We start from the raw sequence: 26,792 nt of genomic DNA on the forward strand, positions 1-26,792 counted from the left end.
GCCAGATCAAGTAGTGGTCTATATGGAAAACCAAGCTGTTACTGTATAATGCTGTGTAGCTCCTGTAAGCTGGCTACTTACCTGTTTGTACCCAGAGCTCCTGTAGTACGTGCTTAGAGCGCAAACGACATGACTCTCTTTCAAGACACTTCAGGCAGCCTGAGCTTTCACCACAAGGTGGCATTATCTGAGCTTTTTTTCCCCCCAAAGAAAAATAAAATCTGCCATCCTTAATAATAACATTAATTATTAATGGGGGGAAAAAATCCAAGCCCTCCCCATATTTTCTTAAGTCTGGGACAAAGTAAGATTATTTTTTTAGGAGGCTGCTCATTCTGTTACAAACATTGGTGCTGCTTTTGGAGAGCTGCAAGTGAGACAGAGTCAAGTCCCTTTAAAAAAAAAAAGTGGAATACAGTATTGTGCATCTTGAAATCTGAAACCAAGAAACAGAAGTGCAAGGGAAACGGGGAAAATCTTGCAATTTTTGAGGACAACTGTTGCAAGTGGAGTTTTAAGGAGTAAAATATATGTGTATATATTTAAAGGTCATTGAATGGCTTTTGTGCAGAAATCTGTGAGATAAAGGAGCCTTGGAAGAAGAGGATTTTTTTTTTCGCCTCCTTTCTGGATATAATGGCCATTGCAAAGGAAAGGATCTTGAGATTTAGCTTCAAATGTTTCTTCTTAGCAACATTTTTGCTAGCCTGTGATGGACAAGGTGGAAAGAGAGAGAATGGTGGTCCTGCCTGTTATGGAGGATTTGATTTGTATTTCATTCTAGACAAGTAAGTCAGTTCTACTTTGTTCTTTTTCAGAGAAATCTTTCCAAGGCATGAACTGGAACAGCATGCACAGACACTGAAGAGATTTTTCTTTGGATTTTGATTTTGTAGAACTTGCTGTGTCCCCAAGAGACCTGCAAAAGTCCTTACTGTTCTGGTTTTATTTTTGTTGGGTAGCTTCTTTGGTGAGTCTAGTATATAGTCCCGTTGTGTTCTGTAAATTAAGTTGTTATAAATTTTGCTGTGGCTGATAGGGATGTTCTAATGTGTACTTGATCCTGTAGTTTCTTAAAACAGCGGTTGAGAGAAGAGCAGTGTGTACCTCTGATATCCTTATGAAATGTGAAGGTTGAGGAACTGAGAAGAGCAAGATTTGGAGAGTTATTGCAGGCACTAATTTTGGAGGTGAAAACTCAGAGGAAATACTAGCCTGCCTGGAGAACTCCTTTTGTATCGTTTTTCCGTTAGCTCTAAATGTTCTAGTGCAAGCAGTTTGCAGATAAAGACAGGTCTCCTAAGGTGGCTAGTCAGTTTGAAAGAGTCTGATTTTTGTCATTGTTATGGAAAATAGCTGGAGTGCTTTATTTAAAGTGAGTTTTGTTTCCTCTTCTCTGAGTCACATTTTCTTTGTTTCCAGTTAATTAAATGCATATTTTGACAACTTAACTGTTTACACTGGAGATAACTTCCTACTCATTCATCACTATTCTGATAGTGTCATCATCTTGGCACTGGTAACTTTGTCTATTAAAAGGCCTTCTGAGCAATGTGAAAGAGAGATGCTGAGTTTTGGAGAGCTTCATATTGAAGCAATAATATAACTTAGCTAGAAGTGTAATAAGTACTAGTTAAAATGCCTGTACCAATTTCCTTAATTTAAAAGGATATTTTGTTTTAACAAAAAGAATTTTTGAAATAACAGAGACTGTGCATGCATATTTTGTCGTCATGATATTGACATTATTAGCCTTACATTTAATGGAGAGGAAAGTGTTCTGAAGTTGCCATAACTACTTTCAGATAAAGTTTTCTAACTCATCCTCATGAGTGTTTTGCTGTAGCTCCCACATGCCATTAGTATGTGGGACTAGACTTTGAATTATGTAACACATTATTACAAAATACTGGGTAAAGAGTAAGATAAGTACACCAGCTATTTCAGTAAGCTTGTTGCCCTAATATTCCAGGGGAGAGGGATTTTTATTTTCATTTTATTTCATTCAGTGGAAAGATCATGAATGCATTTTGTTGCTTTGGATAGTCTATTGTTAGTTGGAATATTTGCTTTGCTAGGTAAGGGGGGAAAACTAACCATGATTTGTACTGCAGAGAGCTTTAACAAACTGAAAGTTGAAGCAGAATTGAAGGATTTTCCAGTTCTGATAGATATGCTGTTATGTGTGTGAGCTAACAAAATTTTAACAGCCTTTTTCCTGACTGCACCTCTGCCTTCCCCCGCCCCCTAACTCAATGCTGTCTTCCTTCTGAAAGATGTAACTTTTTAGGCTTGCTCAAGACGTGAATTTCTATGGAAATGTGAAGTTTGGGTCAAACTTTGTGAGAGGCAAGTTACCTTAGTGTGTGTACCAAGGTAGCCAACAATAAACCCTGCTTTGTAACAGTTACAGGATCACTATTTCTGGCATTTCTCTGGTGCAGAAATAAGCAGGGTTGGATGTGAAGTCTATTAATATAAAAATGCCCTTTGCCTCCAGTGGAGTTTGGAGGAATGTCATAGTGTTTGGCTACTCACGTGTTAAACATGCTATGGACCTGATTGTCTGCTTAGCCTTTGAGCAGGCTGATGAGAGGCATATTGTGGTGGAGTAGATTTTCCATGGCTACTTTTTCTTTAAAAATGTATTTCACTCCTCTGCTGCTAAACCCAAGTTATATAAAACTTGGGTCTTATTTAACCTGGCATTCTACTTCACTTGTTGCCTTCATGCATGCTAGTGAAGCCATGAACATAAGAGAGACAAGATACCTATAGAGGCCTTCAGGCAAACTAGAAAATGGTACTAATGGATTCAGGGCTCATCTTGCTGCTTTTGACTGAAATACCTCTAAGTATAATTAAAGACTGGATGACAAAGGACACAAAGGCAGAAAGGATTTTCAGTCTGAAACACGAGATGTTAATTTCAATAGTGGAAGAAAGCCATTAAAATATTAAGCAACCTATTTTCAGGGATCACAGAAGTAATACTAAAACAATAAACACGGTTCTGGAAGCCACCAGTGCTAGAGCCCTCTACTGACCCTTTTGCCTGAGTGTCTGGTTAGACTTAGTGACTACTTAAGTCTGTTTAGCACCTTGTATGTGGGCTGTTCTTGCGACATGTTCCAGCTGCTATGCTATACACAATCTTCATTAAAACATCGGCTCTTCAAGCATATTTCTGGATACAAAAAGTCCCTTCAGAGTTAATGTGAAACCCATTGAGGGAAGAGTAAGTGTCATAGGTTTTTCTCATGAAGTGATTCTCTATCTCCCTGCAGCATTCTTGCTTGACTTCTGCAAACATGCTGTGTGAACTGCTGAAGGGAAATCAGGTTTCCTCAGGCTGTCTGCGTATAGCTGGAGACATGACGCTGCAGATGGCATGCTCTGAGGACCTGAAGCAAATCTCTCATTCTTCATGGTTGTGGGAACAGAATTCAGTCATTCAGAAATAATCGTATTATTTTCTTCTTAGGCCTTGCAGCCATGGTGTGCATGTAACAAACAGAACAGAAGCTTGAAATACAGCAGGTATGCTTGCTAGGTTACAGTAGCATCTTTAACCTCTATGCATGCACTTGCGTGTTCCTTTATCGCTTCCGAGAGGAGTTCTCATACTACTTAGGTAGCAGCAAGGACTTGGCAAATGCCTGCCTGAAGGTCTCCCATGCTGTGACCATTGGACCTCAGACTAGCAAAAGCATATTTCAAAAGTGATACATAAACACCTCAGACAACTGCAGGTTGAGATGGGCCAACTGTTCTCCAAGTGAAAATGAAGTTTTTTGCTATTGTCAGTGCAGTCTTCAACTCTGGTGGAAACTAAGGCTTGCATGGTATCTTTAGAATCAGTCTGGCACACAGCTGACTTGAAAGGAGAAAACATAGTCTTAGGAGACAAGCATCTAACCTGTTTTTTTTTTGTTTGTTTGTTGGTTTATTTTATTTTATTTTTATTTTTTGAAAAAAGGGTTTTACGTGTAAAGATGCAAGTGTTGTTTAAAGCTCGATTGTGGACGTTGTATTTGCTATTTAGGTAGTATGCAAGATCTAGTCCTACAGGATGTTGAGCATCTCTCGAACTCGGTCAAACCGAGATGAACTCGGTGTTGTGGGAGGTAAGGAAGGCTTGCAGTGTGTTTGGGTGAGTTGCTGAGATAGCTGGCCCTATTCAGCATATCCTTTTGTATTACTGCTTGCATTGCTGTGGTGTTCAGAGGTTTTGGTTATGGACTGAGAAGTCTATAGGCTGGATGATATCAAAACATAAGGCAAAAGATGATGCCAAAAATGTATAGCTTTGATGTGAGCTAAGATGATAGGTCTTTATTAAGATGGGGGAGCGAGGAAGTAGTGAGATGATGTGCACAAGGCAAATACTTGTTTTTGCTGGCGTTTTCCATTTATTCTCAAATACCACTCGCGATTAATGAAGACTATGACCAACCCGCCCAACTGGCACAGTGTATAGTGCTGTAGGGTCCAAGTACCAGCACAGTTTGCTGAACGTTTGATAGTGGCAGCTCCTAGAATTGATTTGCAGGTAGGAAGCAATGAACGCTAAATCTTTTCTGTGATCTTTTGCTGTATTCTATTTATGTCAAACGTATTTCCTATGCTCCTGCTTGTTGTGCGAGCATTTTATGCTCATGTGTGGAAAACATGCAAGAAACTGTACATGCGTGAATGAAAACTTGGCTCTGAGAGAGGTTTGGCAAGGAAAAGCAAGTAATCCAAGCTGTTTCCTGTGATCCCTTCATTATTCAGCCAGTCAGCTGATACATTTTTAGCCAATTGTACCGAATGAAACTCTTGCTATAGAGACCCTGATATTTCTGTGAGTCTCGTTTTAGTAGCTGTAGTTACCATGATTTAAGCAGGATTAAATCCTGATTTACACCCGTATAAAGGGTAGGGGAGTTAGGGAACAGCATAGGATAGAAAGCAGACAAGAAGTACTTTGCATCACTAGGCAGAGAGACCAACCTATATGAACTGCTTCTTGTGATAGTGCTTTTTTCCCTAGGATCACGAATGCTTCAGGAGAGTTGAGCTCAGGACCATTACAAAGCTGGGTAATATTCTAGCTATTCTAATATGAAGAAATAAAAATCTTTAGTTGGTACTTGGTAAAAATGTAGTGTCTGAAGAAATAAATTTAAATTCGTCTTTGATTTTCATTGGCCTAGGCTCTGAGCTAGTCAATGATTACTACTTGATCATCTTTCTGGAATCACAGGCCTGGATCAAGAGCAGTGGTGTGCATTCTATTAAGCTGACAGGTTTGCAAGGATAGGGAGGCTTATGGTGTTTTACTCTGTTTTAATATCAGTTGAGGGATGTTAGCAGGATAGTGTGGAGAAATTTGCACTTTAATGTATCTTTCTGTCTATTGCCTGAATAAACATAATTCAAACCTGAGTCTGCTGTAGGAATGCACATTGCAATGGTCTGATATAGTATGTGAAATCATTGCTGATCAAGACCTGTCTACATATGCTTTGTCTGTGATAAATGCAAAGTAAACTACTCAGTGAAAGGGGAAGGGAGTGTAGGGGGATTCCGCCTTATTGTTGCGTGTGTTCCTGCAGAACTCTGCACTTTATCTGCAGCTGGTGTAAGTTCAGTCTGTGGTCACTTGCTTATAAGTTATTCTGTCTATCCCCTGCCATTCAGGCAAAGAAGAGTAATCTTTTCCTCTTGGTCTGTGATTGGGCTTAGAGGCTCATTCTGCTTTGAACTGGACCTCTAGTGTCAAATGCTTGACAGAAGCTCTAATGAGCAGTCTCATGTGAGATGCTGCACAAAATAGCGTTTTCTTTAGCGATGCATCATCTAACACCTCTTATGTGGTGGTCTTGGAATTGTTCCTGAAGTGTTTGGAAAGATAGAGGGCACTTTTTGCCCCTTTCATGTTATTTCTAAAGATCTTGGTAAAAGGATGCTATAGAACATCCTGGGTCGATGCAGCCTTTCTCTGATACCTATGAAACATCCTGAAGTCAGTCCAAAAATATAGAAGTTGAATCAGCATCAGTTATCAACTCAGGTGTCCTTCTGTACTTCTGTGAGCTATGTTGCATGTAGAACTGGTATGAAGCTGTTGTATAAGGTTTTGTGGATTTGTATTTGTTTCCTTCTAACTGTGTAGAAATAATGCTGTGGGTATTCTCAGGAAGTACAATGGGCGAAACTGAAATTGGGAGTCTGGAAAAAGTAAGCTCCTCCTGAGGTTAGGAGAGCAGTGTAGTATTAAGCCAAACTGTAAGCAGGTTTGAGTTGCTACGGCTTTGGGTTATGGTGCATCCCACTGCACTGAGCAGAAGAGGTGCACCTGCTGAAGGACCGAACTTAGCCAGAGCCTGTCTCTCTGAGTCTGGAAGTTGAGCCACATGGAGTTTTACTCCCTTGGATTTAGTTTAGATACACAAAATGCCAGCACAGTTGACCACAGAATGTATCATTCTCTTGTAAAAGGCATAATGGTTTACTTATTCTTGATTTCCATTTATTGAGCTTTTCTCCAGCAAGAGAATTTGCAATCTTCAGTGCGAGCCTTTACTTGTGAGTTTATAGTATCAGCCACTCAGTTACACAATGCTGGCTTGCTAATAATTTTGATTCACTCTGACAATACAAAGAGATGCAAATTAAGTGGCTTGTATTTTCTTAGGCTTTAGACACCTCTCTCCCATTCTGCACTCTTGGCCTTTTTTGTAAGAGGCTCTACAAGTGACAATAGTCTTTTACAGCAGGGTTTCCTAGGAATGCAGCTGAAAGCTGCGGAGGTGAATGCTAAGCTGTTGCTGACTGCAAAAAAAAATTGTTTTGTTTTTGCTTCTGTCCAGAGATTTTTTTCTTTTGCCCAATGAGGACTGTTTAAGAAGTGCAGAAGTTTGTTTCAGAAGTAGTGTATGTGTTGAGTATCTCACTTTTCAGTGCACACCTGTGCATCTGTAGCCACTGAGACTTGGGCTTGACTAGGCAGAGCAATTAACTGTAGATACACCACAACACTCTGCTTAGAGACGGAAAGCTTATTTTGCTAGGAGGAATACTGCACTGCCAGGAAAGGCGTGAGTCTTCAATTGGGGACCACGTTTTCAGCTTGCTCTGACACAGATGAAGAATAAATTGATTGTAGTCTAATACAGTTACTCCACACCAGTGCATCTGTAACTAAAAGCAGAAACTGGACTTTTTCTTTTGTGAGATAGACAGGGTTTGTTTTTATGATAATAGCAATAGTAAGAAGTTTTCTTAAAATAGAGATTTAGCATTCTACTGCTCTTGAACTTTGAGTTGTTCTTCTCTCCCGTATAAATAGATGTGTGGGAAGGTTTTATGGAAAAAGAGCTGTAACTTTAGATGTTTAGAGTTCTGTTCCAGAGGGGCAAAGAGGGTCTTGGTGGGAGAACAGAGCAAGGATGAAGGGAAGAGGGGTAGCAGCAGGATCCATACTTATGTGGAAAATTAAAAGATGCTCCATAGCTTTAAAAAAAAAAAAAAAACAGTTCAAACTGCTTAAGATCAGCCGAAGAACAGTTGCAAAAGCAAACACTTAATGTGCTATTCACTGGCGCATCACTGAACTAAGCTATTGGTTTTTAAGCTTAGTTCTGGCAAATGCTGTTTTCAAAAAATGCACAGTTTCTCAAAGCCATGGAAAATGAGTTTTATATGACGACCTACATACCATATGTGCTCTGTGGCTGGTTCTCATTCTCAGCTACCTTGCAGTAATAATAATTTTTAAAGCAACAGTCAACTTTTGTTCAGAGGATTGTAATAAAGGGGAAGGAATAACCACACTTATTTTTAAGACTAGTGCAGCTTCTGGGTCAGTGCCCTGTTCTCAGGGAGGGCTGGATAGAGCTTTAATATTGGTGGAAGCTGAGAGCTAAGCTTTTGCTTAACGTGAAATGCAGTATAGTGTTCAGATCTGATGCTTAGAAGAAGGTTGGTTAGTGCTTTCGTGAAACCTATTCCAGTTTCAGTAGTGTCTGCTACCAAGTGGTTCAGAAGCTACATGGGACTTGAAAGAGGCATACTTCTTTCAGGAGGAGGCTGATGCGTGGTCTAACAAAGTTTTGGCTTTGTGTGTTTTCTAGATACTGTTGCAACTGTGCAAGAGGAGGTTGGGAAGATTCCACAGGTGCATCTTGGTTCTGTTAGATGCTTAACCCACTAGAAGTGTATAAGAAAGCTCCCGTGTTGCTAGGGAAGCCCTTGGAGTATCTGAAAGGGTACTGCCAGAAATGCCAGCCTTGCTATTAAAACATACGGTGGAGTGGCAAACCTCCACAAGCCTCAAGGGATAGGTTCCTGCAGAAATATTCATGGTTTTGTTCTGTGGAGGGTGTATGGTGTGCTTGGTTTAAGTATTGACAGTTCATACCAAGCAAAGGTGGATATAACTTAGTGTAGCTTGAATATACAGTGGGAGGGGGGTTATTTTGTTGTCATTTTTGAGGGCAAAGTCTGTTGTACATTATCTTCCTGCTAAAGATGGCAATTTTCCCTGCTGTCTGCAAGATTGAGTTTCTGCTTGCCTTTGCTAACGATGTTTCTTTGGCACTCCCTGATACCTATTTGCATGGAGACCAAGAATGAATTAGAGTCCTGGTCTGTTGAGAAGATTGGTTCTGTGTATGCTTAAGAGCCAAGAAATAATTCAGAGCTACTAGCATTTGCTTGTGCTTAGGCCTCGGTAATCTGTTAGTTATGATCACGGGCAAAACTGAGGTGTGTGTATAAGGTTATGTTTAAATTAGACTTGCCTAAATAGGTGTAACTAGTATCAGGTTGTTTGTGCAAAGGAAACTAGTGCTATGTTTGCTGTTTTGCCTGATGGGCCTGTTTATGTACCTGTGCAAGGTTTCTTGTTGCATGTTGCTGTCTAAGGCTGCCTAGAAGCATATGGGGCCGCGTAGAGAAGGAATAGCTTATAGTATCATGGAACAAGGGGATAAGGCCAAGTTTTTTACTAAATGGCTGTAAATAAAAACCAGGCATAAGGGGAACAGGGCAGGAAATTTCTGAGTAACTTGTGCAATGTAGTTTGTCTGCTTGCTGTGCTTTGAGGAAGTCGTGTACAGTGTACTGATACGGTAATAGCTGGGTGAATCTATTCATTTGAACCCTAAGACCGGTGACATCAGCTATCTCTCTTTCTGTGAAACGAAAAAAATATTTAATTTCAGCTGTTCTTACCAACCTCAGGCTACTAATAATTAATGCTGTTAAAGCTGGAATTGTTATTTCTCCTAATAATTAATTCTAATTGTAGCCAATGAATTGAAATAAGGGATGATGTTTTCCCACTCCAGCAAGGAAATCTTTTTCCAATATTAATATGCCAATGTTTATATAAATGTTTGTGCCAGAAGACACATTTAGTGCTGAAAGATTTTGGATTAACTTAATTTTTTCCCTTCTTACAACATGAAGAATAATAATCCCATTCCTTTAAAATTCCTGGCTAATTCTTCTGAGGAGCAAAATTATAGTTGAATTTATTTTATCTTTAAGTGAGGGATGATGGAATGAACTAGGAAGGCTGAGATATGGACCAAAGGTATTTTACTTTTCATAATCCTTAGCACAGTGGATATACTAGAAAGGCTTAAGAATTTGTTCCTCCTTCCAACTGTGTTTTATTCCCAAAATGCTCATGAACTGAAAGCGCTGCCCAATGGTGTGGTGAGTCAGTGGAATTCACATAAAATACAACATGGAGACAGATTTGCACTAACACTGGGCTAGTTGCTTAAGGCTGTGCTGAAGGTCGAACATTAGTGCCACATGTTACTGTAAAGGGTAGTCTCGCATAAATTATCTATTCTTGCTTTTCAAAGTTAAATAGGAAATGTGACTTGCTGTTTTCCTATTTCATTAAAAGCTTATTGAAAGGACAGTGAGTGTTAAACAAAACAAACAAAAAAAAAAAAACATAGCTGAATGATGTCTAACAATACATTAGGCTGGGAAAACTATGTAAGAGCAATGATTAAACTAATATCTCCTGCAATAATTATTTCCGTAGATCGGGAAGTGTCCTGCACCACTGGAATGAAATCTATCATTTTGTGGAACATTTGGCCCGTAAGTTCATAAGGTAAGAAATGCTAGCTTGGAGGTCAAAACTGAGGTATCCGTGCTAGCAGCTAGGAGACAGGCTTTCAGTTTCTGTCAAGAAGCATACCCTGCTTTACTCCAGGGAACCTGACATAAAAGTTCTTGATCCTTTTCTCAGATCATGTCATGGATTTGAATTTTTCCCAAATAAATTGTTCTGTTATGAGAAATGGGAGGAAATGAGCAAATCTGTTTTTTTTCTTTTTCTCTGCCTAACTTCTGTGGACCAAATTATACTTTTTTGAGGAGGGAGCCATCATTTTCTAAGGTGGTTGGCCACTGTTTAGCATGAGGAGTGAGGAGCTTGAGACTGCAGGGAGAGGTCTGAGACTGTAGCTTCCAGCATTGAATGCCTTGAGATTGAGTGAAGAGCTTGCTGGGTTGGTTGGTGGAATGCATTATGACAAATATAGTCAGCCTTCCTTCATCTCCATGGTGATATTAGGAGGCACTTAAGCCTTTCTTGCCTCTGCAGTCCCACGATCACGATGCAAATGGTATTTGTATTTTCTAGAAGGACTTGGCTTGGCTCAACTGGGAAGATCTAGGGCAAAGCACTATTTGCTGCTTTGTCTCTTTTCGTCCTGTTGAGTTATAATCTTGGGAGCAACCGGAGACATACCTTAAGCGTTTGGTATTGGGCACATAGTGAGCTGTGTGTGAGCAGACCGCCAAAATCACTTACTTTTGTGTCTCTTTCTCCAGCCCGCAGCTGAGAATGTCCTTCATTGTTTTTTCTACGAGAGGGACAATTCTAATGAGATTAACAGAAGACAGGTAAGAAGTTTAAGAGCACACAGCAACTTTTTGTCTCCTGCTGTAGCTTCCTCTGCCTTTCTTGTTCAATGATTCCCAATTCAGTGAGCTGTGTAGTGACCTCTCTGTGACTCAGGTTAATTGTTTAAATCAGCTGGTATTTTTTAACGCAAATTTGATAGAGGGAGTTTGTTTTCTACAAGTTTTCAGGCTTTTGTTGTACTAACTAATGTGTGGTGCATTTTGAGCATTGTACAGTTACGTTCCATTTTCTTATCCATATGAGGTTGCAACCCCCATGCAGAAAGACTCTTGCTTTACAAGTGCACTGTTTTTTTTTTTTTTTTAAATTTTACATCATTATATACTTTTTTAATCATGATAAAATGTCCTTGCACATCAGGAGGAGAGCAATTGGTTAGAGGTGGCTTTTGTACAGGTGACAACATAAAAGGTGATAGAAGATGCACTAGGCAGAGGGTTAAGAGCTAGCCAGAGGAGAAGCAAAATCAAAAGTTTTGTGCTGAAACTGTTCATCAGATGCCCAGTTTCCATCATCATTCAAGCAGGTTCTTTGAGATAGCTTAGGGAGGTCTTTCAGACTTGAGTCTTTAATCCTGTATTTTTTTGAGGGTTTTTATTTGTGCCTCTTATGCTGATTTGGGAAGTTTGTTCCTTCCTACCCTGGGGATGGAGAGGTAAAATCGAAGCATCTCTGGCTATGCAAAGCTAAGAATGTATTAACGTTGCCTTTGAAACATTGTTAGGAAGCTTTTGCTCCAAACAAATAGGTGAAACTCCCTTCCCATAAAAACAATCTAAAAAGCAGTAGATGATACCCATACTCCTTGTATAGGCTCTGAGAAATTGTTTTCTTCTCTGAGACAAGCAGAGTATCTAGAATGGGTTGTAAGGGTGTATATTTTGGCTCTGACAGATTGATTGTGATGTTTCTGAAGCATGTTCCTGTCTTCCCCCTGTAGATCCTAAATTATTTACAAAAATCTGAGAGATTGAGATTTTTTTTTTCCCCTTCAAGGAAGGAGAGCTGGACAAGGGCCTTTAATCGCTATTGCTTCCTCTGTTAACTTCATTGCCACGTGGAGCAAAAATATATGTAACACATGTGAAGACTGTATAAGTCAGCATGTGTTTTACGTATTGGATGTCTATGAAATTACATACCAGAGCAACTACTATAGAGGAGTGAATAGGAAACTGGCAACTTTCCTAAAGAGCAGTCCACACATACCAACCTTAAATATCATTAAACCCAGCCAGTCTAAACATCATTAGCAATATACTGCAACAGTTAGGTGTAAAGGGAGAATTAACAATATTGAACTTGGTGCCAAAGGAAAACCTGACTCCTTTCATCTTTCTTTGTCTCCCACCCTGCAAATGCATGCCATGGCAAAGATCTGTGGCCTGTTCAAGGCTTTAAATTTCAAGACTTGAGTGCGTTTCCCATGTGTAAATGCATTTCATATTTATTTGGGTGCCCTAGAAATGTTGACTACAAACAGGGTATTGGTGTATTGTTAGTCAAAGCCCAGCTGACTGTAGAGCTGCTGGTTGTTTTATTGGAGCGAAACCCAATAGGACTGTCAGTCCTCAAGTCCTTTACTTGGTCCTGGTCAGTCTTAGCAGGAAGTAGAAGTGATGAAACCTGTTCCATGACCCCCCTTGCCTGCATCCAGTGTATCAGCATCTGGACATAAAGATTGCTTCAGTGTGCTTTAAATCCCTTGTGGAAAAACTCTTTGCTTCTTATGGGACAGGATTGTCACTTACTTTAAAGGCTTTTGCTATCTGTTTTAAAATCATAGTGCTCACATTTGAAAAACAGTTTTGATCACAGGAAATGCTCTGGATTTTATATTGAGCTTTGGTTTGGGAGGAGGCATATTGGAGTAGTTTAATGGAAAAAACATCTGTCCCTAGCCTACCTGCAGTATACAGGTCAAAGTACAACCTGGTTTGGAATATCACAGGTACAGAATGAGTTCTTGAATGTCTGATGGTACAATCCCTGGCAAAACCCTTTGTCTTTCCTTGGGGATTAATGCTCTGCTTTTTGGACTGGATAGCACTAACTCGCCGTTGCAATTGGCATTTCAAGTGCGACTGCATAATTGCTGAAATAGGTGTTGCTTTAAACAACAAAAATGTGCAGAGACTAAGAATCAGACTCGTTCTGAAAAATTTGCCCTGGAGATAGGAAGATTTTAAGAACAGACCGCCCAGTTCAGGTGCAATGAGGTCTTACTCTCTGGATTCAGCTTCATCCTGTTGCAGTTATTCCTAAATATCCATCAGCAGTGCTCTGCATGCACCACTGGCCTAGTATCTGGCAGCTTAAGTTTTACTGAAAGGTCCAAACTGAGCTTGAATATCTTAGTGTGTTTAGTTACAGATAAATTTTCTGTTTTATCTTTTTTTTCTTCGAGCTCTTCTATGGCTGGAAGTAAAAAGATCAATGTATACTTAAGGCTTGTCTTTTTAATGGCATCAGCATAACTGTGTCGTTTCAAGGACTAGTTCAACAATCTTCATTTTATTTAGAGCTGAACAATTTTGAAGATTTAATTGAGAGTTGACATTTAAGAGCAAATGGCAGTAGTTTTCTCCAGTGCTTAAACTCTTCGGTTCTGGTGTGAGATTGCTGGGACAAAGCTGACTTCTGGCATTCAGACCTGCAATGTCAGTGTGGTTCTGCCTGCTGGGACTTTATCTGGTTCCCATGAAGATAGCATAGCTTGTTCAGATGTACATCACCCACATTGCAGGGGCTTTATCGTGGTTTGAAAGATTTCTGGCCTGTGCTTAGCTTCCATCTTTTGGTGCCTGGAGCTTAATGGAGCAATGTGCAGGCCTGCCCCACTTAGCCCACGACTGATCTGCCAATGTGCCTGAGTTTCCAAAAGATCAAAGATACCCTAGATCATAATGAGCTAATGGGAAAAGCTTTAATCTTCAAGTCAGTTTGGACAGGAACTGAAAAAGATATGGTTGTGATGAAGAGCAGCGTATCTGCCTTATTTACCACATCCTTACAAAGGTTTTTATCCAAAAATTACCTTGGTGTATATGAACTTAAGGGTAACTGGCTTTTTGCTCTCTATCTAGTTTTGTCATGCATGTCTTCACCTGGGTATCGACACTTGGTAAATTTGATCTTGGATATAACAATGTGTCTGCATTTGTATTTCAGGGAACAGATACGCCAAGGGCTAGAAGAGCTGCAAAAAGTCCTTCCAGGAGGTGATACCTACATGCACGAAGGATTTGAAAGGGTAAATAGATCAATCGTACAGTGCCTTTAAACTATTTCTGGGTGCTTCTCGTGGAATATTTAATCAAGTTGTTCAGTAATTCTTTGGGAGGTAAATGGGGGTATCTGCCTTTTGTACAACAGGTACACTAAAAAATGGGCCTTATGGGTGGAGTGTATGCATCCAGTGTTCAGGCTGAGATAAAGGAGCCTTGGGCTCTGCCAGTTAGGCATCTTTTTGCCTTCAGCTTTGCAGAGAGCTGCCCCTTCAGCTTAGGACAGGTCAGATGGGTTTGACATTGCAATCCCACATGAAACCATGCCCTTGAAGGGGTGGAAAGCTGTTCCAAGTCCTGCTGAATGGATGCTGTAGTGGGCTCTTTAGAACTGGATGGGGGCTGAAGTCATGGCTTTAACCTGTTCGCTGTGGTGACAAGCCATGCTACTTAGAAGCAATTGCTCTTATCTTCTGCTTCTGTATCTTCTAAAAGCTCTGCAGTTTTGCAGGATTGGCAAACTATCTGTCTAGTGAAAATAAATTGCATTTGAACATGTGGAGAAAAAATAAGCTGTGAGAAGACCTGACTGAGATGCTAAAACTAAATCTGAGAATTCGGTCGCTTCCCAGACTCTGCAGGAGAAGTCTGGAAGTCAGGTTTAAATTCAGAACACAGAACTTGCTCAAGAACTTAAGTGTTTTTGAAGCGCAGATGCAACTTTGGCTCTCTGCATAATTTTGAATTGGTGCGTGCTGAAGCATATGCCCTTCTCTTGCAAGAATCCACTTGTGCATATGTAAAGCAGAAGACAGAAGCATAAGACTATCTCTGCAGCTGGTTTATTGGCAATTATAGTAGTTCATTTAGAAGTGCTGGGAAATATTTGTCAATGGACTTGAGAGGTTTCTCAAGGAGGGTGCATGTGATTTCTAGTAGATTACTAGACTACATTATTTCTGGCATTTCTTGGAGGGGGGAATGGCTGAGAAATTAAAAGTTATGTTGCTTTTCCCATGAGTGATTAGAGAGGGAAGGAAACTTTGCATTTGAATAAGAGGCAGGCTGCAAGCATGACATTCTCACTGCCACCTTTTCTTTTTCTGGTGCATGTATAGATGCCCATGAAGTATTATTATTTTATTATTGCTAATAATCTTCTGATTTAATTTCAGGCAAGTGAACAGATTTACTATGAAAATGTTCACGGTGAGAGACTCTCTTGATCCATTGAATTTTTTTTCCCTCCTGCTTGATTTACGTCCTTAATTTCTGTTTGTAACTCAGCTACACTGCAGGAAAGGGTGAGGAGGGGTGATTCCTGTTCTTACAGGAATTCAATAGTGTTTAGGGTAACTTGCTCTGAAGAATAAAAGAACAGGTGGGTCAAGCTGAAATGACTGCATTTCAGGCCAAAGGTGAGAAGCTCGGATGATTGAAGGTGCCTGAAGATGCAGGCAGGTTCCTAATGTTATCAAAAATACTTGGTACCTGTCTTGCTCTCTCTATTTGAGGACTCGGATGACCATTTCTTCATCTTGAAATGTGAGTGTGTGGAGATGCTGTTATGTGCAAGTTTTTCAATAAGCAATTAGCACTCCTGGTAGGAAGGGCAGACAACTGCAAAAATGTTTGTTCTTCCAGTCCTTGTAATTAATGTAAAATATTTTTCTGTAATAGAAAACCAAAATTAAAAATAAAACATTACTTCTTGAAAAAAGAAAGATAAGAGACCAGATGTCTGAGCACAAAAACAGTCCTAATGATTCTTCTGGGCCGCTCATGAATAAAACCAAGTATGTGAGTAAGTCTGCACAGATTTGACACTGATCCATGAAACATGACAGCAACAGAATGGAATATATAGAGAACACAGTTCCATTTGGCATTGGTAATGCTTTTATGTGCCTGTATACATACTGTACGTGAACAGGTTGCCACCATATGCGAGAAGCAGTTGACAATTGGGTCCAAGTCTGAATGTTGCCTCTGCATTTCTGTCCTTTCTGTAATGAGAGGAGGGTTTATACCATCTACAGTAGGTGATCAGGCTCCTAAAATAGTCAATGGAGGGAGAAAGGCACCTCTAGAAGGTGTTTTGGGCTCTGACATTAGTATGAGAAGTACCCACCTTTCTCCGTTTCTTAGAGGAAGAGCCTAGATGCTTGAGCTTGGCACCTGCAGCATAAATGATCATGCATGCACATTGCTGTTGCTTGTCAAGTACTTTTAATTTTCTATTGGGCAATTACCATATTTTTTTAAATTGGGGATTTTTAAATGGGCCCAGGAAAATTGGGTATCCAGATCTGTATTCTGCAATAGCTGAGTGGTGGATGTGCATTCAGAATTGCCAGGCAATACCTTCGTCACTTCAGTCTCCTGTTCCTTGATGTCAGGAACATAGTACAGGATTCAGGTGTCTGAACCCAGAAGCCGAATGGAAGTTTGTGCCTGTGTCAGAAAGCAAATAGACTAGATAATCTCAGCAGAAGCTGCTTTTGTTCTGATTTTCTTTGAACAACAGATTATTAAAGGCACAGCTGCTCTCAGAGGCAGGAAGATCTCCTTGATGATTTAAGATATTCAAAGATTGATAATTTACCAGGTTTTCAGACACAAATCTTGACATACTTAAGCATTGCCAAAGCAAATGAAATGTTATGTGAGATGTAACAATGGAGCTCTGTCAGATTTGTAGCAAATCTATTGTCAGAAATGCAAATGAATTCTATTCATTGATTCCTGAAAACTAACATAAACTTCTAAAAGCTGGGGCTATAATCAAGGCAGCAGAAAGAATGCAGTGTTTAGCTGTATTGCCAAATATGATATGTGGAAGTGATGAATTCTTTTAGACCATTTTCCTACCAAATCTATTTAAATCCCAATTCAAATTTTCATCACAAGCTGAAGATCTCTTTGGATTTCTTGAGTTGATGGCTTTATTGCTATATGTTTACTGGATATACCTAGGAAATAACTAGGAATGCTTTACAAAGGTTTTTCTCTGTTTACAGACATCTGGTCTGAAATACTGAAATAGTCATGAGGCATAGCTGCTTTAAAAATTGCTGTGATGCCTCAAAGGAGCATGGTAGAAAACTGGTGTTGTAGACAGATGACCAAGAAGGAAAAAAAATGCAGAAATTCAAGTTTTCTCAAAACCAGTTGGCTGAAGAGAGTGAGGGCCTCACACTTGGTGTTCATCATTCTGGTCCTTTAAACCTGCTAACAGGTCATTAGCAGGATATATTCTATGCTAGTTTAGTCCTTTCATGTTCTTGAGTTGTATTTACTAAAGTAGTTTGTTTATTTAGGTTACAGAACTGCAAGTGTCATCATTGCATTGACAGATGGAGAACTCCATGAGGACCTCTTTTTCTATTCAGAGAGGGAGGTAAGTGTATTTCTTCCATATTGTTAGCCTAGGAGAAAGTGAAATATCTGATTTTGCTGCTTCTGAAGCAAAAGATGGGAGAAACGTCTTTTTCTGGTGACAAACTTAATTTGGACATGTATCTTAGAGCGTATTAAAATCTGTCTTAACAGCAGCAACATCTCTGACTCAAAACTGAGACTGTTCATAGGAAAGGGAAGGGGTTTAACAATGCTTCCGGCCAAAAAAAATAAAAAAGAAAAAAAAAATTGCCACTGAAAAGTTTCAGTGTATTCTAGAATGTTTTGGGAAATATTTAGATCTCACTTTGGATTTTGACTCTTACAAAAAGTTAAGACCAAAGTAAGAGGACGCATGTTCTTCAAAGATTCTTTTCTAGCAATGAAAAGCTGTTCAGATAATCTAATCTAGAATTTACACAATGCTTCCATTTCTGATCGTGTTTCTGAACAGGAAGATTCCAAGCCCTCAAAAATGCTTTGGAGCAAAAAGCTGCTCTTATCTTATATGGGGGACACTTGAAAGAGTTTAGTCCTATTTCAGCAGTGTTTTGCTGCCTTATGATGGAGCAGACTGGCTAATAGGTGCTTGCTTTTCCAGTTCCATTGATGCTTATTTGCATCTTGAGGAACTTTAGCTTCAAGGGCCTTACATGACAAGGCTGGAGTTGCAACGAAAGTGAGGTGTTAGATGCAGCTGGAGTCCTGTTACTGCTGACTATGTGGCTGTGTTGATGAGTGGTGCCCCAAGGCCTGAGTGCTTTTGAGTAGTTGCCACCCACCTTAGATGCACAAAAATGGAAACTCATCCCTGCTGGAACAATTTGGTTTGTGTATCCCAAAAGAACTTAGCAGTTCCTTAACTGAGCCTCAAGAGAAAGCTAAAGTGTGAATGCCACCATAGTTAGCAAGAAGTGTTTCACACTACATATTTAAGTATTATTTCTAGAATTAACACAACTCTCATTAGAATTTCATTAGTGTTTTCGCTAACATATAATCTCACTTTTGGGATGCTTACCTAACCAGAAACATCACCAAGGACGACTGTTTTAGATTTTAGACACTTTCCTCTGGATGAGGACATTGATGATGCATGCAAAATGAAAGACAAGATCAGGCCAATATTTTAGCAATCAAACTTCAAAAAAAAAAAAAAAAAGCCAAGATTCAAGCATGTGTTTTCGTGACTTTCAACACCCTCAGTAAGTTAGCCTATTACTACTTAGATGAGCAGTAACTGAGCAGTTATCAAGCTTTGCTATGTAATAGTCTTACTGAAGTCCTTTTGATAGTAGGCATGATGTTGAAGAGAGAAACCGGTTCTCACTTGACAGTCGTACATAAATTATGATGAACTGAACTTGGAAGATGCTACTGTGTGTTACATGAATTAGCTACAGGCAGGGTTTTTTCCTCTTTCCAAAGTGCAATGTTAAATGCAAAAACAATAAAAAGAATGTTCATTTTCTACAATAGAAACAAAAATGCTACAGCACAGATGAATGTCTAGTTCATCTCCTTTTCTTCTCTTCTGAAATCAAGTTGATTTCAAGTTGATCCCTGAGAAAAGAAGAATAAAATTGTTCTTAGATGTATGAGCAATTTGAGGTCAAAAGTGTTCTGTTTATTTTGGTTTGCGGAGGAACTGTGAGCTAATGGAACTGAAATTTTGAGCTCAGCTTTTAGTGAAAGTTGCTTCAGTTCTGTGGGTTTAAACTTCTCTCCATAAAACTGGAATAATACTTGCTTTCCTTATAAAGTACTTTACTATCTAAGGATCTGAACTGCTACAGCCTTGTACTGATGCAATCTGATCTGCTACTGTCTTCTCTGGAAACAGGTTCTGAGTCATGTGTTTCTGTTCAGGTGAAATAAGATTAAATTACCTGATTCATACTTGCATAGAAAGTGACTGTTCTAAATGCTCTTGCCTGAATTATAAATGCAACTTCATCTGCATGCCTGTGGAATATTCTGGAAGAATCAAACTTTTCCTTCTTTGAGATGCTTTATAAGTTGAGTGATACAGCTTTGTAGCAGGTGGACTAAATGTCTCCTCATTTGTGGATGCCATGAATCCAGGCACAGGTGTCTGGAGTAGTAAATAGCAAAACATTTTAGATTACTGTTTTACTGGGATATGTTCTAAATGAGGAAAATGGATTTAGTTTGTTTTGCATGTTGCGAACTGGACAAATATTAGGAGGTTGGAATGGCTAGGAAAGTGAGCAGGTTAGACTTGGAAAAATGATAAATGCCTTGGGTCTAGTTTTACCAAACAGGCAGCTACTGAAGTAGCAGACAAAATTGTTTCTACAGATCTGGAGAGGAAAACTTTTAAAACTTAATTTTGGCAAATCTTCGTCTCCTAGTTTTAGGTAGAGATGCTGAATTTACAATTAAGACACTTCAGAAACCTGTGTTGTATCGCTTTTGTGTCTATGTCACTGTTCATTTCCTTATTTCAGGCTAATCGGTCACGTGACCTGGGAGCAACAGTGTACTGTGTTGGTGTGAAAGACTTCAATGAGACGCAGGTAAATGAGGCATTTACTGTGTTTGCTGGGGTACTTGGCGAAGGTGACTGTTTGGAGCATGGGGACTTGGTCCTGAATTGCCTTCTCAAGAGGTCTTCCTTTCTGTTAGAACAGCCTAAAATGACTACCTGACCTGCTTTGGATCTGCGTGTTGGGTTTAAGCCATTCTGGTCTTCCCCTCCATGTGCTGAGAATTGTCTGTCTGCATGCCATGGTGATTCTTGCTAATGGAGGAGGAAAGACAGATGAAAAGCATCAAATTGATGGGGCTTAAATTAAGCTATAGACCAGAAAGGTGGTGTGGGTTCTGCTTTTACAGTGCAGTTCTTTTTCAAAGATGAAAGCTTGATTGAAACAGAAATTTTTTATGGAAATTTCTGAATTTCATGGAGAAACAGTCAACTTCACTAAACACTAATGTGCATTTTCCCATTGATGTAATAGATTAAGATTTCTAAACTTATCATAGGAATTATTGTCCTTGAAGTATTTCTCACCTCAAGTGTAATGGCTGACAAAACTTTGCACCATGAATGAGACACTTAGTATAAGTGGAGCGCTGAAACACTGAAAGAGGCTTTTCCAAGATTTCAGCTTTCTTACAAAGCTTGGCTTTCTGATTTGCTTGGATAAGGAATCTGAACAAAACTTGCATTTGGATTGAGGGGGGATGAGGGGTCTGTCTTTCTGGGATTTCTGTTGCACAGTTCAGGATTGCTGTCACAGAGGTCTTGAAGGCTTTCCAGGGAGCTGCCCCAGTGCATCTTACCTTAAGGAAAGCAGGAACAGGGGCACTGTTTTGGCACTGTAGGTGACAAGGAACCTGCTGCTTATTGCTGCTTTCATTTTGAGTCTAATGAGGGATTTTTCGATCCAGTACTGCCTAGTGAAACTCAAAGGTTTTAAACCTCCTGTTTTCAAAAAAAAAAAAAAAAAAAAAAAAAGTGTAGTGCCACCACTTTTGAATTAAAAGCAGAGACATAAGAATGACAGACACGAGATCTAAGGTAGTTGACCTCAAAGATGGCCACAATTTGAATTCATGAAGATGCTGGAGAGTGTGTCTGGAGTTAGATGATCAAGTTGGCTTGGGATCTCAGAAGACTCTACCAGGCACGCTATGGGAAATGAATTTGGGAAACTATCAAGAACCTGGTTTACAGATACTGCTGCATCTTGCTCAACAGGCAATAAGCAGTTTTAATAACTTACTCAGAATAGGGTGGGAGGAGAAAATAGCCTGGAATAGTTCTTGATGGACGCAAACCAGGAGATTGACAGTGTGGTGTTTTCCTTGAGAAATGGGAGCTTTTACTGATGCTGCTAGCCCTAAATGACTGACATGAGCTGGAGAGGTGGAGCCATGTTTAGGGAGGAATGTGTGGCTAGTCTGCTGCCTCCCAATTTGCAGTGCTGCAGGAAAGGACAGAGAGGTCTGCTGGGTGATGTTACCTCTGCCATGGGAGAGAATTACTATAACAAATGTTGGCCTTGTGGCAGTAAAACTTGGTTCTGCTCCAGTAAATGCATGGAGAACTCATTATTTCTGAATGAGGCCTACTTTTTGCCTTAACTCTTACCATGCTGTTAACAAGTGAACCTGCATGGAGCTCTTTGCAGGTGATGTCCCATTTCTTCTCTTCTCTACCACCACGTTGTTACTGGCCCTCTTTGCCTGTCATGTAGGCATCAAAATGCCCTTCTGCTCCCTTTTCCTGATCAAACAGTATTTCCAGTTAGCTGCCTGCTTTCCTCTTCTTGGGTCTGAAATGGCTGAGCCTGCAACAAATGGTCCAATCTCTTTCCTGACAGACAAGATGAATCAAGCCTAGATCTCTGGATGGGGGAATATCTTGCCTTTCTTTTTTCCATATGCAAAAATACTGAATCACTTTGACTACTTGACTACTTTAAATGATACATGTCTTGAAGTACTTTCCTATATTGGTGACCTGAAATTTTAGAGTCCTGATGGCTCATTCTTATCAGGAATGTATTGTGCTGGGTGCTTTACAGTCATGTAGGAGACTTTATATGTATGTGTGTATATATATATATTTTAAAGCTTAAAAATCATTAGATGCTGGGCATATTGGTGAAATCCTTGTTTTGTCTTGTCTTTAAACTTAAGGAAGCCTCTTCTGATTGCCAGTGTAGAGCTTTCTAAAATCAGCTGGGATAAAGGTATCAAGTTTTCAATTGCTTGGCAAACTGTAATGCATTAGCAATCCACACTGAATACTTAAAGTATTTGTTTTTTACTTGCAAGTGGATGAGTCTGAAGAACTCTTAACTTGATGCCTGCTGGCTAATTTATCTCATTCTTTGCATTTCTGTTTTATTTACTTTTGCTGCTCTGTCAGCTGGCTAGAATTGCTGACAGCAAAGATCACGTCTTTCCAGTGAATGATGGTTTTGAAGCTCTTCAGGGGATCATAGACTCTGTAAGTATTTTTAATTGTGTGTTTGTCTGTGTGCATGCTAGTGTTTGTGTTAGCTTGAGCAGTTGAAAGCCTAATTTTCCTGTGTTCCCAAGGACCTAGTGATTGCTAATAAACTACTTGAAGGTTTGGTCTGAAGAAATTGACTTCTGTTTGCACTGATTTTGCTACTTCAAGATTGGGTCCATGAACAGGTCACAACACAACAGAGGAAGTTTTGAGCACTTCTCTGGTTTCTTTTCCCTAAAAGAAAGCAATTGAGCTAGAGCCCAAATATTTTAATCTTCCCCTGTCTCTTCCTCCTTAGCAGGAAATATGTGTTTGAATGGACTTAGGTGGGTACACTGCTACAGTTTATAGAAAGGCTGCTGTCACAGATGAGGCAGAGAACGGATTAGGTCAGCAGTGGCATGTTAGAGCATATTCCTTTATGTGAAGTGTTAGGGTCTTGGTCTCTCCATCCTTGTGCTTGCTTTCTGCATCTTGCATTCTTTCTGGTTTTGTGGATGTGCTGTACTCAGCTGTATGGAAGTAGGAAAGGGATCCTGCTGTGTATGCTGAAATCCTAAAAACCTAGCTGTCTACACTTGGCTTCTTGACAGATGGTCCATAGTCCCTCTCTGTTTCTCTATTCAGATTAATCAGTTGTCTGTATTTCCTGTAGAGCTTTGTTGAAGCATTTAAGAATTAGGCCGTTGCTGAATGGCTGGGATACAAGAGCTAGCGGTGAAGCAGAGGAGCGGCATGGATTGATCCCTTTCCCATGGCTTGTGTTTGAGTCATGTAAATGGCTCCCTTGTCTTCACTGCAGAATAGTGGAACCTCCTATGGCATCTGTCTGCAGCTCTAAAACGGAGTGACCTAATCCTGCGTCAAGCAGGGCCAGTGCTTCTCTTGGCTGAGCTGGAAAGGCAGTATACAAAAGGATATATATGTGTGTGTGTGTGTGTGTGTATGTATTTACACACTGTTTTTATAAGTGTAAAATGTGCCAAGCATTCACTAGGAAACAGTATGTTTTCAGATCGCTTCTGGGTTTTTTTCTTTGCTCAGTTCGGTCCAGTAACAATTCTAATTAGATTCAGTTTCCCACGACTACAAAGAAGGGTGGGAAATCCCTTTTAGGGACGTGTTATGTTCATTTTGGTATATATTTTGGCTTTTTAGCTAATAAAACACAGATGAAATCTACAGCTTTCCACTTCAAGCTAGGAAGGGTAGCTTCACCAAGGGGGTCTTGGATTTCTGTGTTTACAGCAGTTAAGCTCTATTCTGACCATGCAGTACCAAGCAAAACTGTTCCCTCAGCGCAGGCTTGCTTTTCCCATGTGTTCTTGCATGTAGATGGAATATAATCCTTTGGTTTTCCTGGCATTCTCCAAATATGGAGCTGCTCTGCCTCAATTTTCTTGGACAATCAGGTGTTGCATGTCATTTAAGCAACAAAACAACTAAAAACACTAGTTTGCTTCCCAGCTCTGCATTCCCTTTGTAGCTGTATTTAATGAATTCCAGAAGTAGTTCTAACTTCCTTTCCAGTTATACTTGACAGAATGGGAAGCCTTCAGCCTCCAAGAACCTAGTGAAGAACCACTTTGGCTGATTAGTGCAAGAGTTACCAGCTCTGGAAAGGAGAGTGAGAAGGAAGTGTAATTGCACAGTAATGAGTTTGACCTAATCGTGCTTCCTAATGAGCCCTTCTGGAAGGTCAGAACACAGCATTTATCTTTAAAAAGCAGATAGTGCATTGTGCTTGAGTGGAGTGTTGGCAGTAGGCTAGGTGGAAGGGAGAATGTAGAGAGAAAGGCAAGAAGGTCGTTAGTTTGTAGAATAGCTGTGATTCTTACTTCTGCCCTCTAGAAGATAAGAGCTGCTTCATTCTTTGTTTTGTTGTTGTCTGTGCAAAGCACCTCCTTCTTGGGGCAAGCAAAGTGTTTGTGTTCACAGGAGACCATTCTGATGTTGAAAGAACCACGAGACTTGGAAGGTTCACTTGATTCCTGTCTAAGAGCTGGCACGACAAGGATGCTCAGCCATGTGTAGAGGGGATTGGTCAGGCTTGTAGTTGCTGGCTGAAATGACAGGGAGACCGAAGGAAAGAACATGAAGTGATGAGTCCAAGAGAGATTAGAGTTTGAGTCACTTCTGTGAAGTGGGGACTTGGGTTTGTTCAGGCCTGTAGTGATTCAGTATGAACTGTCCTGTACTCCTGCTTAGACTTTCCTGACTTTCCCCCCTCCTCTCCATCCTGGGGAGCAAACCTTTCCCTTTCAGAGGCAGTGAAGTAGTCTGGCTGTATGTTTGTGGCCTAATATACCAAATGAAATCCTGATGCTACTGAAAGCTTTTATTCCCTTAATTATCCATGTGACCCCTTGGGTCTTCCCTGGTTCTTGGTCTTCAATGCATTGCCTGGCAGAAAACTAAATTAGTCGTGGATGGTGCTAAATTCAGTTCTCCTCTGGTCAAGGGAGAACTATGGCAAATAATGCCATTTCACACATACAAAATATAACAAATCCTTATGAATTTGGGGTGTCAACAGATATTAAGAAAATGATCCTCCCAGGGCCCTGTTTGAGGTTGGAACATAACTGGAGCCCCTCAGAGTACAATTGGATAGGGATTTGGGAAGCTGAGCTGGTCAATTAAGCATGTGCTGCTGAAGACAATAGGGTGCTTCCTCATCAAAAGCGAGCATCGTCTGCAGGGGCGCCAAGGCAAGCTGCCTTAAGGCTGTGCAGTTAGATGCCAAGTAAACCGGAACTGGAGCATGAGAGTTCTCTATAATGAAAACAGGCTAGATGCAGAATCAGTTCTCCATTGTATGCTGTCAGTGATTTATAGATGTTCAAGTAGGAGATTGCATCACCCTATTGCGTGTTGCTTTGTTTTCCTGGGGAGTTGGCCCAGAGTGAAGTGCACCTACAGCTCATGAAAGGCTCTGCAGCCTTCAGGAAGGAAAAGAACCAAAAGATGTGATGAAATCTTCTGCCTTGAATAGGTTGAAACCTTTCTGAATGTGTTTTTATAATAAGGGAGAGACATAAAGGAATTTCTTTGCAATAGTTACTGCTGCCTGATCGTTAGTTAATAAAGTTAGGGCGCTTGGGGGCTTGGAAACTTGGTTACTCTATAGGGCCAACTAATATTTATTTTGATTTTAAAAGCTGTTAGGGCCAGTGTTTTGTATTCATGTAAATGGACTGGGAGAGAGCTTTGCGTCATCTAGTTGAGACACCTGCTATTCCACACCTCAACAGAGCTGGCCTGCAGCATAATTGTTTGCAAATGACTGAATAGCCTTGTGTGGATTTTACTTGATTTTTTTGAAGATTTTAAGATTGTTATTGTATTTCTCATATTTGTTTCTCAACCCATTTGATGCCTCTTCTTTGTAACTTTGCTACTGAAAGTCAATGTAGAGGAGGGAGAAAGTATTCATTACCAAAACAAAATGTTTGGGAGAAGGTTTGGGAATACTAGAGGTGACAGGAAAAAAATCTAAAGGGGAGTTGGAAAAAAATGTGAAATGGTTCTATTTTTAAATGAGACCTTTCTCAGTGGAAAGGGAAAAATACATAGCACTCTTAGTTGTGCTCATTAGCCCCCCCAGTCATGTCTGAGAAAACTGCAGTATCTTCAGAGAAGCATAACGTGGAATGAGAAAGGGGGGAACAGTAGGTAGCTGTAGATATGCTGGAAGAGTTTCTCTGTATTTCTTGCATATTCTTTTTCTTATTCTGCCTTTGAAGTTGTTCTAGTGCTTTTCAGCTCTCAACTATTGCCTCTCTTTTTCTCTTTTTTTTTTCCTCTCATGGTAATTCTTGTATAGCCTCCTTGTTCTTGCAGGTCATCTTTTTCCTCCTTGTCAGACTGCCAGCAGCTCAGATGGTCCAGGTTACTTCAGTCTTTTGGTATCCTTTCGGCTTCCACCAAGCCTGCTTCTGAGTAGCTCAAACTTTCATTTATAAGTTTGGGATTGGGTTTTTTGTTTTCTTTTTATAAAGTGAAATTCATTGCTACATTGGTACTTCTTGCAACTAGGTATTTCTGAGGTAGAGAGCCACAGTTGCAGAGAAATTCTAGCTTGTCTGTTTTTCCTAAAGAATTTATTGTGTTGGTTGCTGTTCTTTCCTAACAGATGTTTCAATTTAAAGTTGGGCAAATAGTTTTTATGTTGAACTTCACTCTAGATAATTGGCTGACATTTACTTGCCTCTTGGACCTGACCTACATT

The 26,792-nt window shown here is 40.0% G+C and overlaps 1 protein-coding gene across 1 annotated transcript in view; it reads left to right on the forward strand.

The window, feature by feature from the left end:
- Nucleotides 1-326: 326 nt before the first annotated feature.
- ANTXR1 (ANTXR cell adhesion molecule 1) overlaps nt 327-26,792 on the forward strand; it is a 101,266-nt gene continuing 74,800 nt past the window's right edge. Inside the window, exons 1-8 of the mRNA XM_062596852.1 lie at nt 327-788; nt 10,055-10,126; nt 10,852-10,923; nt 14,117-14,198; nt 15,348-15,381; nt 17,493-17,572; nt 20,043-20,111; nt 22,475-22,555. Coding sequence (XP_062452836.1) covers nt 637-788; nt 10,055-10,126; nt 10,852-10,923; nt 14,117-14,198; nt 15,348-15,381; nt 17,493-17,572; nt 20,043-20,111; nt 22,475-22,555 — 642 coding nt within the window. The 5' untranslated portion in view covers nt 327-636. The remainder of the gene's footprint in view (nt 789-10,054; nt 10,127-10,851; nt 10,924-14,116; nt 14,199-15,347; nt 15,382-17,492; nt 17,573-20,042; nt 20,112-22,474; nt 22,556-26,792) is intronic.

This window comes from Rhea pennata, chromosome 28 (assembly GCF_028389875.1).
Source record: "Rhea pennata isolate bPtePen1 chromosome 28, bPtePen1.pri, whole genome shotgun sequence".
Taxonomy (NCBI): Eukaryota; Metazoa; Chordata; class Aves; order Rheiformes; family Rheidae; genus Rhea; species Rhea pennata.